This window comes from Pteropus vampyrus, unplaced genomic scaffold (assembly GCF_000151845.1).
Source record: "Pteropus vampyrus isolate Shadow unplaced genomic scaffold, Pvam_2.0 Scaffold15, whole genome shotgun sequence".
In the NCBI taxonomy this organism is placed as follows: Eukaryota; Metazoa; Chordata; class Mammalia; order Chiroptera; family Pteropodidae; genus Pteropus; species Pteropus vampyrus.
The window spans coordinates 3,471,963-3,490,382 of record NW_011888796.1 but is presented as its reverse complement, the minus strand read 5'-3'; the positions used below and the strand labels follow the sequence as shown (position 1 = coordinate 3,490,382).

Genomic DNA, 18,420 nt, shown 5'->3' with positions numbered 1-18,420 from the left:
TTTTTTTCCTGGTAAATCCTTCTTATTAATTACACTCGGTTCAAGTGTCTCCTCAAAATTTTGGATTGGCAAATATGAAAAAAAGTTAGAAAACTTTGAATTAGCCATTTTCTGTGGAAGAGGTTGAGAAAAGATTATTTTGGAGCCTACATAGCAAATGATTGATTCTTTTCCACTCTTTGATATAAAGATGATTCTAAAGTTTTGGTATCTGGGCCCTCACTTCTTAATGGTTTCTGTGACACCAAAATAATTAATTTGACACGTTTAATTCAGTAATTTTGTATAGACAAAAGTTTAGTTGCCAGAGTTGAGAATTCTACAATCTCTTTATTCATGTCGCCTAACTTATGATTTGATTTTATTTAGTGTGGAATAGTGTGGAGTTCTAGGCCTAGAAAGACTATTGAGGTCATGTATTTCATTGTAATTTATCAAATGTGGTTCCTATATAGGTTTTACCTTTGTTTTTTCTTTGTGAATGTATTAATTCCTTTCCATATATTTCTGAACATTTCAATTTTTTCAATAGACACTTCTTTCCATGTCTTGGCTATTGTAAATAATGTAGCAGTGAACATGAGGGTACAAATATGTTTTCAAGATAGTGATTTTGTTTCTTTGGGATGAATACCCAGCAGTGGAGTTGCTGGGTCATAATGTAATTCTATTTTTAATTTTTTTAAGAACCTCCATGCTGTTTTCCATAGTGACTGCACCAGTTTACATTCTCACCAGTGCACAAGGGTTCCCTTTTCTCCACATCCTTACGAACACTTGTTATTTCTTATCTTTTTGATAATAGCCATGCTAACAGGTGTGAGGGGGTATCTCATTGTGGTTTTGATATACATTTCATTGATGATTAGTGATGTCGAGTACCTTTTCATGTACCTGTTAGCCTTTGTAAAAATGTCTATTCAGATCCTCTGCCCATTTTTTAAATGGATTGTTTGGTTTTCTTTCTATTGAGTTGTGTGAATTCTTTACATATTTCGAGTATTAAACCCTTATCAGTTATATGGCTTGCAAATATTTTCTCCCTTCCCATAGGTTACCTTTTCATTTTGTTGATGGCTTCCTTTGTTGTACAGAAAGCACTTTTTTGATGTACCCCACTTATTTATTTTTGCTTTTGTTGCCTTTGGTTTTGGTATTAAATAAGAAAAAAATCATTGCCAAGATTGATGTCAAGGAGGTTATAAGATATTATGGTAGAGTCTATAGGATTAAGGAAAGGTTAACAGTAACTTCCTTATTTACTAATAAATAATCATAGCTTTTATTTATCAAGTCTATACTAGATGCTAGTCATTATGACTAGCACTTTACATACCTATCTAAATTCTAGACTAATATATTCATTTAAACTAGCAAAACTAAATAAATAGAGAGCGTTAATAGTCTGACTCAATCGAAATATAATAATAGCTATAATAATTGTCATTAATATGTTTTAACTCTAATTGGCCCAATGAATGTTATTAACTCTAATTTATAAAGAAGTTATGTAATTTGGTACAGTCACACAACTGGAAAGTAGAGGAAATGGGCAAACATTGTTCTAGTTGACTCTAAAACTCACTCTCTGTTAAACCTCTAATGACTATTATTGTTAAATGTTTGTATCTGTGTAGATGTTTTAGTAATTGCTTTAGGTATTGCATTAAAAATATATAACTTACCACAGTCTATTGGTGTTGCTATTTTACCAGTTTGAGTAAAGTGTAAAAACTTTACCTATGTAAGTTTCATTACCTTCTTTCATTTATACATCTTAAATATTTCCTGTGCATATATTTAAAATCATCACAGTGTTATGCTTCTTTTGTCACCTGTAAAACAATGTGGAAAACTCGAGAAGGGAAAGTCTATTATATTTATCCATATTTTTGTTCTTTCTGTTGTTTCTTCCTTCTGGGAAAAATGAAGCAAAAAGAAAACTCAAGGAACTCACTAACGTGTTGTTCCTTTAGTCCCTGGATCCCTAGCAGGTCTGCCTTTTCTTTCCACCTTTCATAGTCTGGTATTTGTTTTATATAGCATGTCCAGGGTTTTTGGGTGTTTCTCAGTGGAAGGGATAGGGACAAGTGTGTCTTCTCTATCTTGGTCTGGAATCACTTCACTGTGCCTTAAATATTAAAAAATGAAGTCAGATGGAGTTTGTATTATCTAGTTAACTTAACTGTACTATTTGAGAAGGAAAGTTTGAGGCTTTTAAGTCTCTGGATCAAATTATACTTGACATATTGTAGTTATATAGTTGCCTGTTCTTGGGTAAAAAGTATGTATAGAAAAAGATTTTTTCCCTTGCAATTCTTATAGTCAGCAAGTTTTTCTTAATAATAATAATAATAACAACAACAACAACAACAACAACAACAATAATAATAAAACAGCTATCATTGATTTTAGTTCTGCCAGTTACTGGCTTTATGACCTTAGGAAAGTTATTTAATCTCATTATGCCTTAATTTCTTCCACTGTAAAATGAGGATGATAGTACTTACATCATAAGGTGGTTGAGAAGATTAAATAATATTATAATTGTGAAACAATGAGGAAATTGTCTAGTATTCAGGAAGCACTATATTAATGTAGCTATTATCAACTTAGAATTATAGGCTCATGTGATAGGAATTATTATAGTCATTTCAAGAAAAAATTCAAGCTCACAGAAGATAAGAGGCTCTATCTGATTCTTTACTAGTCTAAATCTATATTGGTTTACACCCAGTTCTTCCTGACCTTAGAGCTTATATTTTTCAAGGCGTTGCGCTACCTATGAACATCATCAAATCCCTCTACAATCTGCATTAACTACATTATATCATGTGTATTTATCTTCATACTTAACATTTTAAGTTGAGCAATAGTATCTCACCAATGGTTGTACCACGGTTTATTTAAATTTCTCTTATTTTAGCATGTATAAATTGTTTATGCCACCTAACTGGCTCATGTGTTACTGAACCAAATACTAGCCAATTATATCATTTTAATATTCTTCATACATGTAGTAGTAAAGATTAGCTTTAAAAGGATTTCATGCCTCTTATATGATGATTAAAATGTAGTTTTTAAAAAATGAATCCCATTAAAATTTTCAGGAGCATAAAATGTTTATTACACTTTTGAATTTGTTATTCTGTAGAAACAGTTTTAGAGCTGTTTGAATCTGAAAGTTTGAATTTATATTGTTCTTTAGAAAGAGTTCTCTAGAAAGATTGTGCATCTTTATTCATTATTTGTATGTGACTTGAGATTATTAACTGTTAAATGTAATGTTTGAAGACTGCAGTTTATTTACAGTTGGCTTGAATGCAAGTCTTTGGTTTGAAATTATATTTGGATATATTTCTCTCTGAGCATCTACTTTTGACATTTTCTGCATATAAAAATAAATGAATAAACATATGAAAATGACTTTGAATCTTAGTTCTAATTCTTCTAAGGCTGGTTTTTATTTTTATTTTGCCTAGGATTTTGACTGTAGGCATTAAGTATATGTACACTTGGGTAATATTCATGCATTCACTTTTTCATTTGTTCAATATTAATAAAGGGGTTGCTCTGTTTTATTTACTGTATTCCAAGTCCCTGTTCTATTGGTAAATACTGTTTAGTATAGGAAATAAATAAGTCAATAAGTGTTTTGATAGAGAATAATGGGATGGTGAGTGCTTTTTTAAAAAGATAACGTGTTGTAGCATTCTTGTGGAGTCCTGAAGTCATTCTTTCATTCTTTCTTGCTTTCAGATTCTCAGTTTTGTTCTGGAGCCTACACTTAGGGATAAATCCTGATTAGTCTAAGCCATAATGCTGATTTCATTCCACTCGTCAGTGATTGAATTTGCAAGGGACAGGTGACTCAGTTATGGCTAATAAGATGTGCAAAATCTTCTGGGGGAGACTTCCATCATAGTTTCCTTTCCTTTAAAATGGGACAGACCAGAAGAGATTACCAGTTGTTCTTTTACCCGTGGTTACATGTGGCTGGAATTGAGGCAGCCAACTTGCTACCATGAAGAGAGCTAGCTTGAGGTCAAAAGCTGAGGTCAAATGCTAAGGGGGTAGAATAGAAAGATGAAAAGAAATTTTTGACTATTTCATGGAGAAATTGAATTAACCACATTTTCTCAATTGAGAAATTAAAATTTTCTTCTTTTTAAAGTCATTTTGAGTTGGTTTTTCTCTTATTCGTATCATAACTTCATAATTTATACAAGTTCTCAGGGACTGTCTCTTAAAACAGGTGACATTTAAGTAGAGATCTAAATTATAAGAACAAGCCAAAGGAACTACAGTTTTCAGATAGAAGAAATAGCAAGAATGAAGGCCCCATGATAGGTGAGAACTTGGCATAATCTAGAAACTGGCAGAAGGTTGGTATACTTAGTTTCTAATGAATAAGAGAAAGATAATAGTAACTAATTATAAATTGTGGTACAGTTTACAAATCACTTTTACATATATTATTTCACATGATCTTTACAATTATTCCCATTTTATAGTTGGGTAAACTGCCCATGTGTTACAGCTAGTGATTGATTTGAAATGGTTGCTCTTTTTACTATATCACCCTGCCAATCAAGTATATGTTGTATACATACTTGATAATCAAATAAAATGGTAAGGTATACATTTCATTTAAATTTATTAGTATTACCATTTTAGGCACTATTAAATTTATTTAGGGCTGAAAGTAAAGATGCCAAGCCAGATTTCTGGACCCATTTGAATAGTATGAATTATATCAGTAAACACACCTGGTGTGTTTATCTTGAATTGAATCAGATATTCCTGATAGAAACCTCATAAATGTGATTATGTGTTTGTACTTTATTAACTAGGAAGATTAATTTCTAAGCTATCCACTGGTTTCAGTGAATAAAGAGTATTTTGTGCTCATGTGTTCAAGATGCTTGGCATTTTAAATTCATATGTGTATATACTGTGATTTTAGTGACAAGCAATGTGAAAGTATGATAGATGACGCCATAAGTAATGAATGAAAATTGGATTTTATAATCCTGGTAGGGGCTATGTGAAATTTTTCTTTTTCTTCTGCCCTCCCCTCATTTCCACTCCCATGCCCTTCTCTCCTCCCCTTCTTCCATCTCTCCCTCCCCTTCTTCATTCTACATTTCAGCTTAGTTAGTTTCACCAGGTGCTTTTATAGAAATAAAAATTGATTTCAACTAGCGTTAAAGGGCCAGTTTAATTTGTGATACTATTTTTACTTGCTTTTTCTTATTTCTTAAATTGATAAACATACAGTTTTATAAACTACCATTTTCTTATATATGGAGGATGGACAGTAAGAAATATTTTAAATAAATTTTATAAAAATACTTTATTTGAAAGTGAATTGAGATCAAATGAGAAGCTATTTAAAGATATGTTCTTGGGTTAATCTGGAATTGAACTGAATTATATATATATAGCTCTTTAATTATTTGTAGTTTATAATTGATAATTAGCTTTTCTCTAAGAGTTTTATTTCTCTTTTTCAACCTGATGCCTTTAGAATATAACAGTCTCCTTAACCTCTGCTATATTCTAGTAGTCATTTGTTAAATTTGTTGAATAAATGATTATATTTTTCTGTTGAATTTTTCAGTTCATTCAGTTGAGTTGAGTTATCACAAGAAACACTCTGTAATGATAATTTCCTTTTTACTCTTTTCAGTTGTTAAGAAAATAAATTCTTCTAAAAATGATAACTCTCTAAACTATATATATTTATTACAATTCAGGGAATCATTATTATTTTGAATATTTATGATCATTTCTTTTGCTCTGAGAAAAGGTTAGACTGCTAAGAAAATTCATCAGTGTTTCTGTGGTTTGCTAATTATATTACTAGTTATTTGAAATGTGTGGAAAATATAATTTTCAGATTAACATTTGGATTGAAGTTGATTATAGCTATAGAATAATTATTTTTGAAAATTTTTCATTAAAAGTAAGAATGTACAATGATGATTTTGAAAAAAAATCTATTTCATTGAAATTCAAAATGTAAGCACATAATTTAGCCCTTTAATGAATTAGCACTCTTCAGTTATTGGCATTTTGAGTTACATTCACAAAATGGAGATCATTTAAACTTTTTCTTAAATTTTTTAACTTTATTGAAGCATAATTTAATATCAATAAAATGTACCCATATTAAGTGTACAGTTGGATGACTTTTCTTAAATCTATACCTTCATGTAACTGTCATTTCTTTTTTTAATTAGTTACCTGCTTGCTCCATAGCAAGCGCTGGTCTGATTTTAGTCACTCTGTATGTTTCTCTGTTCTAGAACTTTGTATAAACGTGTATTCTTTTTCTGTTCCTGGCATCTTTCACCAGGCATATTTTTGAGATTCATCCATGTTGTTTGGTAGTTTGTTCTTTTTTACTGCTAAACAGTATTCCATTCTTTGAATGTGTCACAGTTTATCTAGTAACCTGTTGGTAGATACTTGGATTTTTTCAAATTTTTGATGCTTATAAACAAAGTGGCTGTGAATGTTTTTGTACAAGTCTTTTATAGACATATATCTTCATTTCCCATGAAAATACCTAAGAGTGGAATTGTTCAGTTATATAATAAGTATATATTTCACCTTGTAAGGAATGGTCAAACTTTTTTTCTTTTTCCATTTTCTAGAAAAACTTTTAGAGAATTGCTGTTATAGCTTCTATAAATGCTTAGTGGAGTTCACACCTAAAGCTATGTGGGTCTGGAGTTTTCTTTGTGGGAAGGTTTATAAATACACATTTAACATCTTTAATAGTTATTAGGCTATTCAGTTTATCTATTTCTTCTCAATTGAGCTTTGGTAGTTTGTTTCTTTTAAGAAATTTGTTCATTTTGGGTCAGACTTTATTGATCCAAAGTTGTACATAATATTCCCTAACATCCTTTTGTAACATCTGTAATGATGCTCCCTTTTTCATTTCTAGTGTTGGCAACTTATGTCTTCTTTTTTTCCCCCTCGATGAATTCAGCTGGAATATTATCAATTTTATAGATCTTTTCAAGGAACTCATTTTTGGTTTCATCAGTTTTTCCCTGTTTTATATTACATTGGTAGAATTTACATTATGAACCTTTTACCTGTTTCAACAAACTTCAAATACTATCATACCTCTTGAAATATAATGTGGAGATTTTAAAACCATATTCTTTTTATGACATTGCTGTAAATCTTATAATACTTGTCATTATCTTAATTGTAAAGAATCAAATTTATTTTAAAAGAAATTAAAACAAAAAATTTTATTTAAACTTAACCATACATTTAACATGTCTGTTTAAATGCACTGTTTAAAGTTTCTGTCTGCAATCATTTTCTTTCAGCCTGAAAAACATTCTTTTAAATATACCTTGTAGTGTATATCTTCTGGCAACAAGCATCTTTTAGCTTTTGTTTTCTGCCTTTATCTTTTAAAAACATTTTAGTTGGGAATAATTTTAGAATTACAGAAAATTTGCAAAGAAAGTTCAGAGAGTGTCCATACACTCTTTGCCCAGATTTCCCTAATGTTAACATCTTACATAGCCATGGTGCATTTGTCAAAGCTAATTAACAGTGGTGCAGTATTATTAACCTGAACTACAGACAGTATTTGGATTTTACCATTTTTTCCCACAGTATCCTTTTTCTCTTCCAAAAAACCAACCAAGATACTGTGTTGCATTTAATCTTTATATCTCCTTAGTTTTCCTCAATCTTTGGCAATTTCTTAGTTTTATTTTTTTTATGACCTTGATAATTTTGAAGACTAGAGGCCAGGTATTTTGTTGACTGTCTCCCAGTTTGTGTTTGGTATTTTTCTGATTACTAGACTGGAATTATGAGTTTTGGGATGAATATCACAGAGATGAGGCACCTTCTTCAGTATCATTTAGAATTTTCCATTACTGTAAAAATTTTCCCTGTAATCTCTTTGTAATCAGGCCCTCCTTATACCTTCAGCTGTTGGCAACCACTTATTTATCTTCATCCTGTGGTTTTCCCTTTCCTTTAATGTCATGTAAATGAATCACACAATATGCAGCTTTTGGTTCTCTCTTCCTTCACTTTGAAAAATACATTTAAGATTTATTCATTTTGTTGAGAAGGTCAAGAGCTTGTTCTTTTTTATTATTGAATTAGTATGCCTTTGTTTTTGATATATCATAGTTAAATTCATTCACCTGTTGAAGGCCATCTTAATTTTTTTCCCTCTTGTTTTTATCTGTTATATATAAAGCTGCTATAAATATTTGAGTATCAGTTTTTGTGAGAACATAAGATTTCCTTTTTCTTAGGTTTATATCTAAGGAGTGGGAATTTTGGGTAAGTGTATTTTTAAGTTTGAAACCTAAAATGAAAACCTCTTAAAACACAGGAGAAAATATATGTCACCTTAGATTTGCATGAATTTTTAGATATAATACCCAAACCATAATTTGTAAAAAAAAAAAAAAAAAAAAAATCAATTATATTGTCAAAAAATTAAAACTTTTTCTTTGTATAAGACACTGTTAAGAGGATGCAAAGGCAAGTCATAGACTGGGAGAAAATATTTGAAAATCAAGTATCTCATAATTGTATCCGAAATATATAAAGAACTGAAATCTCAACAATAAACAGTCTAATGTAGAAATGGACAAGAAATCTCAATAGACACTTCACCAGAGAAGATATGTTGGGGAAAAAAAAAAAACACACATGAAAAGATGATCACATATTCAGTGTTATTTGTTACAAGGAAAATTGAATGCAAATTGAAACTACATTGAGATATGACTATACAACTATTAAAATTGCTTTAAAAAAATTGACAATACCAAATGCTTCAGAGATTATGGAGCAACTCTCATTTATTGCTGGTGACAATTCAGAATGATGTAGCCACTTTGGAATACAGTTTGGCATTTTCTTATAAACATACATTTTTTTATATGACCCAAGAATTCCACTCCTTGGTATTTAGTTAAATGAAAACTGACTTTGACGGAAGCCTGCTTTTACTTTTGAAGATATTTTCACCGGATAGCAAAGTATAGTTTTGCCATTTCTTTGTCTTTTAGTACTTGTAAAAGAATGTTGTTCTATTGTCCTAGCTATGCTTTTTTCTGATAATAAGGTCCCGGAAATTCTTTTTACCTTGTTATGTACTTTATCCCCGTGACTATTTTTCTCCTCCAAATTACGGTTTATTTATATTTAAAAATACTTTGGTAATTCTGCATATGTCTATGACTAAGCTTATTTTTGATATACTTTGCTTCAAGTTTAATGACAAGTTTTATTCTGGGAAATCCTTTTTCAAGCTGAATGCCCAAATGGGGAAATACCTGTAGATTTCCAATTGCCCTGAAGCCAATAAATTGCTTTCTTGCTAATGATGATGGATGACTTTTATTTGAATTTTATGACCTGAAATATTTTCAATTCATGATGATTGTTACTATAAGGTGACACTGCTGTGGCGAAAGCTGTAATACACTATTTTTGAAGATAAGTGCTGTAAATAGTGGCTGCTTTAAATTTTTTCTTTTTTATCAACACAACATTTTTTCTTTCTACCAGATAATTTTCTTTTTGACATAACATTGTATTAGTTTCAGGTGTACAGCATAATGATTCGAAATTTTATATATTGTGAAATGATCACTACAATAAGTGTGCTTAACGTCTGTCACCTCTTGAAGGCAGAGATTTTTGTTTGTCTTGTTCACTGCTATAACCTCCAGTGCCTAGGACAGTGTCTTTTATGTAATAGGGAATCAATAAGTATTTTTGAATGGATGAGTGAATGAATTACGGTGTTATATAGATTTTAGGTAAAATACATGGTAGATTTGTTCTAGATGCTTTACATTCTAAATGTTGATAAGAACCATGCTGTATATTTTTTTATAGTGCAGTTTTGCTAACACAATATTTTTTTAGGTTTTTTAAATTCTGGAAAAGTCTATTTTTGAAAGATATTTTCGTTGGGTATAGAATTCTCAGTATGATAGCTTATATATCAGAGTGAATAAGCCGAGAGAATACGAGCAAGACAGAAGTTTCAGTCATTAGAATCATCTCAGAAGTGAAATCCTATCATTGTATCCTATTTAAGAAGCAAGTCACTAGGTCCAGCCCACACACAGGAGGAGGAGATTATATATGGGTGTGAATACAGGACACAGGGATCATAGGCAGCCATTTTAGAAATTGCCTACAATACTACATGTTACATAAATTATATAAAACATAATTGGGTCTATAAAATAACGTAACTGTTAACATATATGGCGTAATAACTACTTGTTTGCAAAGTGCTTCCCATAGATTATTTTAAGCCTCTCCCAGTATTTTGTGGGAGAGGCAGTATGTATTATATTCATTTTACAGATAAATTGAAGCTCTGTGAGGTTACCTAGCTCTGATGTAGCAGAACCAAGACTCTAGTCTCGGTTTTTTCAATTCTGGCACCCATATTTTTAATCTCCATATCTTGTCAGCATTAAGATAGAAGTACTTTTATTGAGCATCTCTTACATGTCAAGTATTATAGTAAATGCTTTATATATATTAACCTCATTTAAGCCTCACAGTAGCTCCATTAAAGCTCCTGATCTTAGTGGTGTTATATTCTAGTTTCCAGGTTCAAGAAATCACTTTGAAAAATTATATATTTTTTTATTATAGAGACATTAAACAGATATAGCCCAAAGAGTCTCTGTAAATACCAAAATAAATGAATCATTTAAATGTATACTACCTTAAAAAAGTGTTTTCACTAATAAGTTTGTGGAAGGAAGTCTGACACATTTCAATCCATTTAATATTCTGCAGATGAAGGATAGTATGTGAATCTCAAACAGGAATGAATTCATAAATACTTGAAAACAACCTACTCTGAGAAGAAATCTCAGCAAACATTACTATACAAATTATAGTCAGAAATTAGCTCGTATAGTTAATGTTGAAATATTTTTATTAATAAATTTGGTGTGTTTTCACTAATAAATTTTTTCATAAATAAATTGAGTGGCTTTATATCAAAGGCTATATATACTTTCTTCAGTCTTCCCATTGTCTTTGCAAAATGAATCTTCTAGATGAAGAAAGTAAGACAAAAGTGAGGACACATTATTTTCTTATGGTTAAAAGGTAACCATAAGACTGTTGATATTATGGTCTTTAGGCCAGTTTATTTTAATCATTTAAGGGTTATTTTGTCAGGAATATGTTGACAATAATAAATCTCAAAGTTTGTGAATGATTTTATTTTGAACTGTTTTTCCCATAAAAGAGCACTGTATCACTTTCTACATTTGGATTTGCTTTCTTAAGTGGGATATAAAATGCAATTGAAGCTGATGTGCTTCAATGCTGTCATATGTCATGCTAGCATATGTCATGCTAGCATATGTTGTATATAATATCCTTCACTCATTAATTCACTAATTCATTTACTTAAAAATATTTATTGGTACCAAGTGCCAAGCACTTCTCTAAGTAGTTGGGATACATCAATCAAGTAAATGGACAGAACTCATGGAATTTACATTGTTGTAAATGCAAATGTTGGTATTTTTTTAGTAAATTTGAGGAAGGAATAATCTAGCCTAATCCATATGAACCTTTGCTTGTGTTTTTTGGAGTGCTTGCCAGCTGCTTAATGACTGTGATAACCTTTGCTTGGCTAATATACATTTCATTTTTAGAATTTATCCTAAAAGTGACAATTTGCCTATCATCTGCAAAGTTAAGTGGTATAATGGCAGCTGAGCAGTGAAGTGGAGTTCATATAGGAATGAATTCATTTACAGAGAGAACATGTTTCTGTTTGAGGTAATGGAAAGATTAGGTCAAAATATGTAGTTGAGTACACTTTGTTTGGTTTTGATTGATTATTCAAAGATAAATATACAAGCTCTTATACACTGATGTAAAGAAGAAAGAAAAGTGATGATGATGCTTAGAAGATTTTCAGGCTTAGAGCAAATTAATTTATCTGGTAGAATCCTGGTGTACATGGTCGATTTAATATGCAGACTTGAAGCTTTTAAGGTTTTTACTTATTATTAGGCAGTTAGGTCATTTGCCAGCCTCTTGGCCCATCAACAACGTGTTTCCTTGAATCTCAGCATGAATCTCAGTGTATGCTATTTTACATATCCCACATAATTTAAATACATTTCTTACTCTTTCCACAGCATGTAGAGTCCATGAAGCACAGGACAATAAAGATTCCTACTCATACCACCAGGAGGATCTCTTTGAAAGATTTACCACGGGACTACCAGAGACACTAATTTGTCTGAAGCATCATGTTTTGAAACAACAGAAGGCTACTACCTTTGCATTAACAGGAAACAGAGATAAGATGTTTTCAATTCTTTGAGCTTCAGGAAGTCAGGGGAGTGAGCTGAAAATCTGAAAATGCGGCCATGGACTGGTTCCTGGCGTTGGATTATGCTCATTCTTTTTGCCTGGGGGACCTTGCTGTTTTATATAGGTGGTCATTTGGTTCGAGATAATGACCACCCTGATCACTCTAGCCGAGAACTGTCCAAGATCCTGGCAAAGCTTGAACGCTTAAAACAGCAAAATGAAGACTTGAGGCGAATGGCTGAATCTCTCCGGTAGGTTCTAAAACACTGAAGGAAGACTGATGAAATATTGTACTTTGTTTTTAGGTGCAGGGTTTCATTCAGCTATTAAAAAAATACTTAATGGTTTCTATAAACAGTTTTTGCAAAAATTTAAGTATCTTTGTAAGATACTTTTTATACCAATGATATCTATGTGTTTAACAGAGAATTTCTTCATAGTGGCAAATCTTATTTTGTATATGAATTTTAATATAGGAAAAACTATGCCATTTTTGTCCTTTTATTTATAATTATCTTCAGCATTTTGATAATTTTGATACATTAAATACCAACTTTATATGATTTAAATTAGTGTATGTTAAATTTTTATGATATAGACTATAATAAAAAATTATAATAATTGAGAGGCTGGGTTAGTCTAAACTATAACATTAAAGTGAAGAAACAAAAATTCATCCTTAAATAAAATAACTGGATCTGGAATCTAGAGAATTATTATCATTGGGACTTCTAGTCTATTAAAAATGTGACATGTATATGATAGAAGGCATCAACTGTTTGGAAAAACAAAGTCTTGTATTTTCAGGGAGCAAATGAATATAGTGTTAGATAATCTCTGTATTTATGTTCAAAGTTATTGCGTTTAAAAGTTATGTGATATCTTCAATTTATGTATGAAGGTAATCATGTATTCAATGCTTGCTACATCTCAAGAAAGAGGTTCAAGATTTCAGAAGATGATAAGCTTGAGTCATTACTCTAGAAGTGGTAATTAATCCTATGGGAAGAAATGCAGGGAAAAAGAGCACAAAGTTAATTTTTTGAGAAACAAACGAATTAAGGAGTGGAAATCATAAACATACTGTTGTGCATAGAGCCTTCAGGGAAGGTGAGGAGGGAGCGGGGAGAGAGCTATGTTGTGGAAGCTGAGGTGCATTTGGGACGGAAGCATATAGCTGGCAGTGTCATATTCCTTGAGGCTTTAGAGAGGATGTTCATGGCCCTCCCCTTCCCTTGCTTCCTCACCCTCATTGCACTTTACTCTTTCTTTAGAAATCAGTTCTTTCCCTTTGTTTAGTTCCATAACATTTTTCTTCACCATAATATTACTTTTAATTTTTGATGTTCTATGGAGACAATTCTAGGTGTTAAGAGTTTTACAACAGTGAATGAAATGTCGCTCCTGTCTTTTGTAGTAGTAGTACCATTCAGCAAGATACAAAGTAGTCAAGGATTAGAAAGTGGACAGATAACTTCTTGAATCTGTAAATCATTTTATTTCCTTGTTGGGAAGAGCCAGGGAGGATCATGGATAGTGTGATCTTTCAGGAGAGTCTTACTCGATTATTATGGGAACCAAAGATTGATAATTTATAGGTTAGTAGTAATAGCTATCATTTATCAAGAGTTTATTATATGCTAGGTACTGTGCCAAGGACTTCGCATAGATTATCTTATTGAATTCCACAACTTCCTTATGAGATGCTGTTTTCATAACTATTTTATGGATGAGGAATCAAAAGGATATTAAGTAATTTAGTTTTCACAAGGTCACACTTTTCATAAGTGATACACTTACTTTGAATCCTGGCAGTATGACTCAAAAGCCTGGGCTCTGATGAACTGTATTGCCTCTCTGAATAGAAACTAGAGAAAAGTCAGTGATTCAAAAATCTCAGCTGAACATTTACTATATAAGATCACCAAGAGTAGCTGCGGCTCTGGTTGACTTTGGACTATGCTTTGATCATTGTAAAATCTTGTTCTACACCATGGGAATTTTGCTCTCCCAAAATGGTTTTGCCTCTTAACAATTTAGGCTCATAAATAATTGCTCACTTTTCTCCTAATTCCAACTTTAATACTGATACTTCAGTGGGATTATTTCTGACTGCCAAGTATCTTGTTCTTATTGCATAAAGGAAAGCTTGCCTTTAATATGGTTTGTTCCTTCTGCAAATAATCTTTGAGTCTCATAAATAATTTTCTTTATATTTTTTTCACATTGAAATTAAATTCTCAACTACTACATTCAAATCTAGAGATCAGCTTCTAAGAGGTGAGACAATATATCATTCTGTAATATCATAAATACAAGCTGAAAACAGACTGAGCAAATGAGCCCCTTTTTATACATAGATATATAATTTCAGGAAAATAAATAATTATTTTCCCTTATTAGGGAAGAAAACCTCCTTTCGCCCTTCATCAACATTACTGGTTAGGCCATTTGTGTTTCATCCAAAGGCATTTTATTTTAGAGCCTTTGGCATAAAAGGAAGAACAGTGAATGTGCTACTGGTATTGATGTTTTTTCCCTCTTGTTGTAATATTTTGTACTCAGTTTGTTACGTCGTAACAAGAAAATGTGATAATAATCGAGACTCTATAGGATTAATTCGGATTTCTGTAAAACTAGGTCATTTATTTGAGATAAGGCATGTGGATTGGAATTGGAAAGCAATCCAGAAGCCAGAAACTATAATTTTTAAGATTCAAGACAGTAATTTAAAAGTAGATAACCAACCGTTCAAGTAGAATTTGCTAATTTTGTTGATAGTACTACAAGTTTAGGAAAGTTATTTAAAAATGATTAAGGGATGCAAATGTTTGAGTACAGTGTATAGGAAGTTGTGTGTTTGTGTTTGTCTTATTCTGACTTATGGATGAATAATTTCCCTACAGTGATATTCACTCCTGTTAGCACACAGATCTATGAATTTTGGCAAATGCTTGTAGTCATGTAACCACCACCATGATCAAATTATAGGAAAATTCTACCTACCCTCAGATTTCTGTTGTACCCACTTGTGGTCAAATTCTGTCTCTACCTTCAGTTTCTGGCACCCACTGATCTGTTTTCTGCCCTGTATTTTTACCTGTTCCAAAATGTCGTATAAATAGAATCGTGCAGTATGTATAATCTTTTGAGTCTAGCTTTTTATTTAGCATAATATACTTGAGATTCATTAGTGTTACTATATATGTATTGGTAGTTCATTTTTTTTAAATTCCTTTTTAGTGCTGAGTAGTATTCCACAGTGTGTGTGTGTGTGTGTGTGTGTGTGTGTGTGTGAGAGAGAGAGAGAGAGAGAGAGAGAGAGAGAGAGACACATTCACCTGTTGGATGTTAGGGTCATTTCCATTTTTTGGCAATTATGAACAAAGCTGTTACAAACATTTGCTCCGTAAGTTTTAATTTTTCTTGGGTAAATACCTAGCAGTGGTACTGCTGGGTCATATGTTATGTGCATGTTTAACTTTATAAGAAGCTGCCCAAACGTTTTCCAGAGTACTTGTACCATTTTGCATTGCCATCAACAATGCTTGAGAGTTCCAGTTGCTTTCATCCTTATTAGCACTTGCTATTGTCAGTTATTTTTATTTTAGCTGTTTTAATAGACATGTAGTATTATGCCATTGTAATTTCAATTTACATTTCTATAATGGTTAATGCTGTTAAGCTTTTTTTTATGTGTTTTTCCATTCATATATCTTCTTTAGTAAAGTATTCAAATTTGTTGCCTGTTTTAAAAATTGAGTTGTCTTCTTATTGTTGAATTCTTTTTAAAAATTGGGGTTTTATATATATCATATTTTTATATATGCACATATAGAAGATAAAATAAAAGCATAGTGGCTTAAAACAACAAACATTTAGTTGCTTTTGCTTATTCAACTTATGATGGCCTCAGCTGGGCTGTTTTTGCAGTTATATCTGGGATCATTCATGTGGTTGCAGCTTTCTGGTGGCTCCTTTGTGGTTGGGCAATCCAGAAGACCTTACTCATATGTTTGGTGATAAGCTGAGGCCATCAGTTGGTTCCCTTCCATGTGGCTTCTTTAGCAGGATAGCCCAGGTTTTTTTACATTAGTGTTCTAAGAAAGCAAGAACAGAAACTGCAGGTCCTTTTAAGGCCAAGCGTCAAGTCACACAGTGTCACTTCTGTCATATTCTGTTAGTCTATGCAAATCAAAGGGGGATACACCATATTCAGGGAATGGAAGCAGGAACTGCAGAGAATTTTATAGCCATTTTTAACCTACAATTCTCATCTCCAGATGTAATATTGAATAAATTAGATTAGGTCAAATCATGGTTGTCATGCACAGCCAGAATTTAGTTTAGACTTATTTGATAGCTAATAGTGTGCTGTAGTTGGGTTTTCAGCAGAGGAATGACACAGTGAAAATAGTTGAGAAACATTTAGGTTTTCAGATGGATTTGGGGCATGTGCCTGACTGGAGTGAAATTAACTGGGAAACAGTATTATTTTAGAAATGAGGTGATGCTGACCTAGATTAAATTAGTGATTTAATCTGTTGGTTTTCGTACCCAGATATGTGGTTATTTTCTGTTTCTGATATGCTTGTATTTGGCTTCCCCCAGACATCTCTTTCTTATTGATTAATTGCCAGCACATTAGGTATACATGTAGTAAGCTTTCTTTTAAAAACACAGAAATCATCACTTTGTCAGCCTGCCTTCCTATGCTTCATGTTTGTTTTGTCCAAACCTTTAGTAATGTGAAATTACTATCAGTTCACAGAATCTTTGCTTCTTGGCATTTGAACTTGCCACCTTGTCTCTCAGTCAGAGTTGAAATTTAGCAGAAACACCTGGAAAATTATTGAACCTTGTTCATAACCCCCTTGAGCAGTAAACCTCAAACTGGACATATGTCTAAATAGGACAGATCTTATAAAATCTAAAGAACACTTAATCGACAGCTTTCCTCTTAAATCCTTGTTATTCTAAGTCCATTAATTTTTGAGAATACAACTTAAAAAATTCAAATGTAACCGCGTAGCCTATTAATAAAGTTTTTTATTTGTTTGTTTTGCTTTTTGTTGGTCCAGGAAGGCAGAAAAAATTTCTTCTGGAATTTAGATGTTAGCTGTAAATCGTAAATTTATAAACCATGAAGAATATATAATTAACTTATGGTTACTTGTTTTTCTGAGCTATGTAGTAATCTTTCCAGATGTATTAGAGCTAAAGCATAAATCTTCTGGTGGAAAAATTTGTCCTAGGCATGGAAGTATGGAACAGTGATATGGGTGGAAAGAGAACTGATATAGTTTTTCACAAGTCATATCTTGCTTCTTCTGTTTGAGAAGCTGGTATTAGAAAGTGGGGATGCCTTTGTTTTTGTTGGTTGATTGGAGGGAGAATTTCCTCTAGGCTCTCTTCTCTGTAACTGCTCATCTCATGTGTACAGTGTATTTATATTTCTAGAACAAATGAATGGTGGATTGGAATGTATAGAGCACCTGCCATCTATCTATAACCTTCCATTATACATAGCTTTTATTTCTGCAACCCTGCATCCATTATTCCTTGTTCTATTAAGCGTGTCTTATTTTTCCTTAGAGAAAATTCTCTCTGATATGAGAATATCGTAGTGAGATTTTTAGTCAAGATCCCTAGCCTTCACAATTTGACAATCAGATACTTTCTCCCTGGAGTTTGTATTAACTTTTTAATATATTGCTGGATTAAATTCGCCATTGTTTTATTTGGGACTTTTTTCTATTTTTTTTTTTTTTTTTAGGCGAGGCAAGTACTAACCAGGCCTGACCCTGCTTAGCTTCAGAAATCAGATGAGATTGGGCATGTTCAGTTTCTATTTTTTTTTTTTTTTTTAGGCGAGGCAACTTTTGGTTGACCTCACAGATTGCAAGGACCTTATCAGTTTATAATCCTTTATTTTTTACTTTTTTATGCCTACAGCACCTGGTCTTTCTAGGTGGTCTCCCATCCAAGTACTAACCAGGCCCGACCCTGCTTAGCTTCTGAGATCAAATGGTATCGGGCTTG

At 32.1% G+C, this 18,420-nt stretch overlaps 1 protein-coding gene across 9 annotated transcripts in view; it reads left to right on the top strand.

Annotated features, from left to right (window-relative positions):
• FUT8 (fucosyltransferase 8) overlaps positions 1-18,420 on the top strand; it is a 205,222-nt gene that overhangs the window by 63,977 nt on the left and 122,825 nt on the right. For all 9 annotated transcript variants that reach the window (XM_011384300.2, XM_011384264.2, XM_023526973.1 and 6 more), the window contains one exon: positions 12,201-12,629. In XM_011384300.2, the coding sequence (XP_011382602.1) occupies positions 12,427-12,629 (203 nt within the window). In that variant the 5' untranslated portion in view covers positions 12,201-12,426. The remainder of the gene's footprint in view (positions 1-12,200; positions 12,630-18,420) is intronic.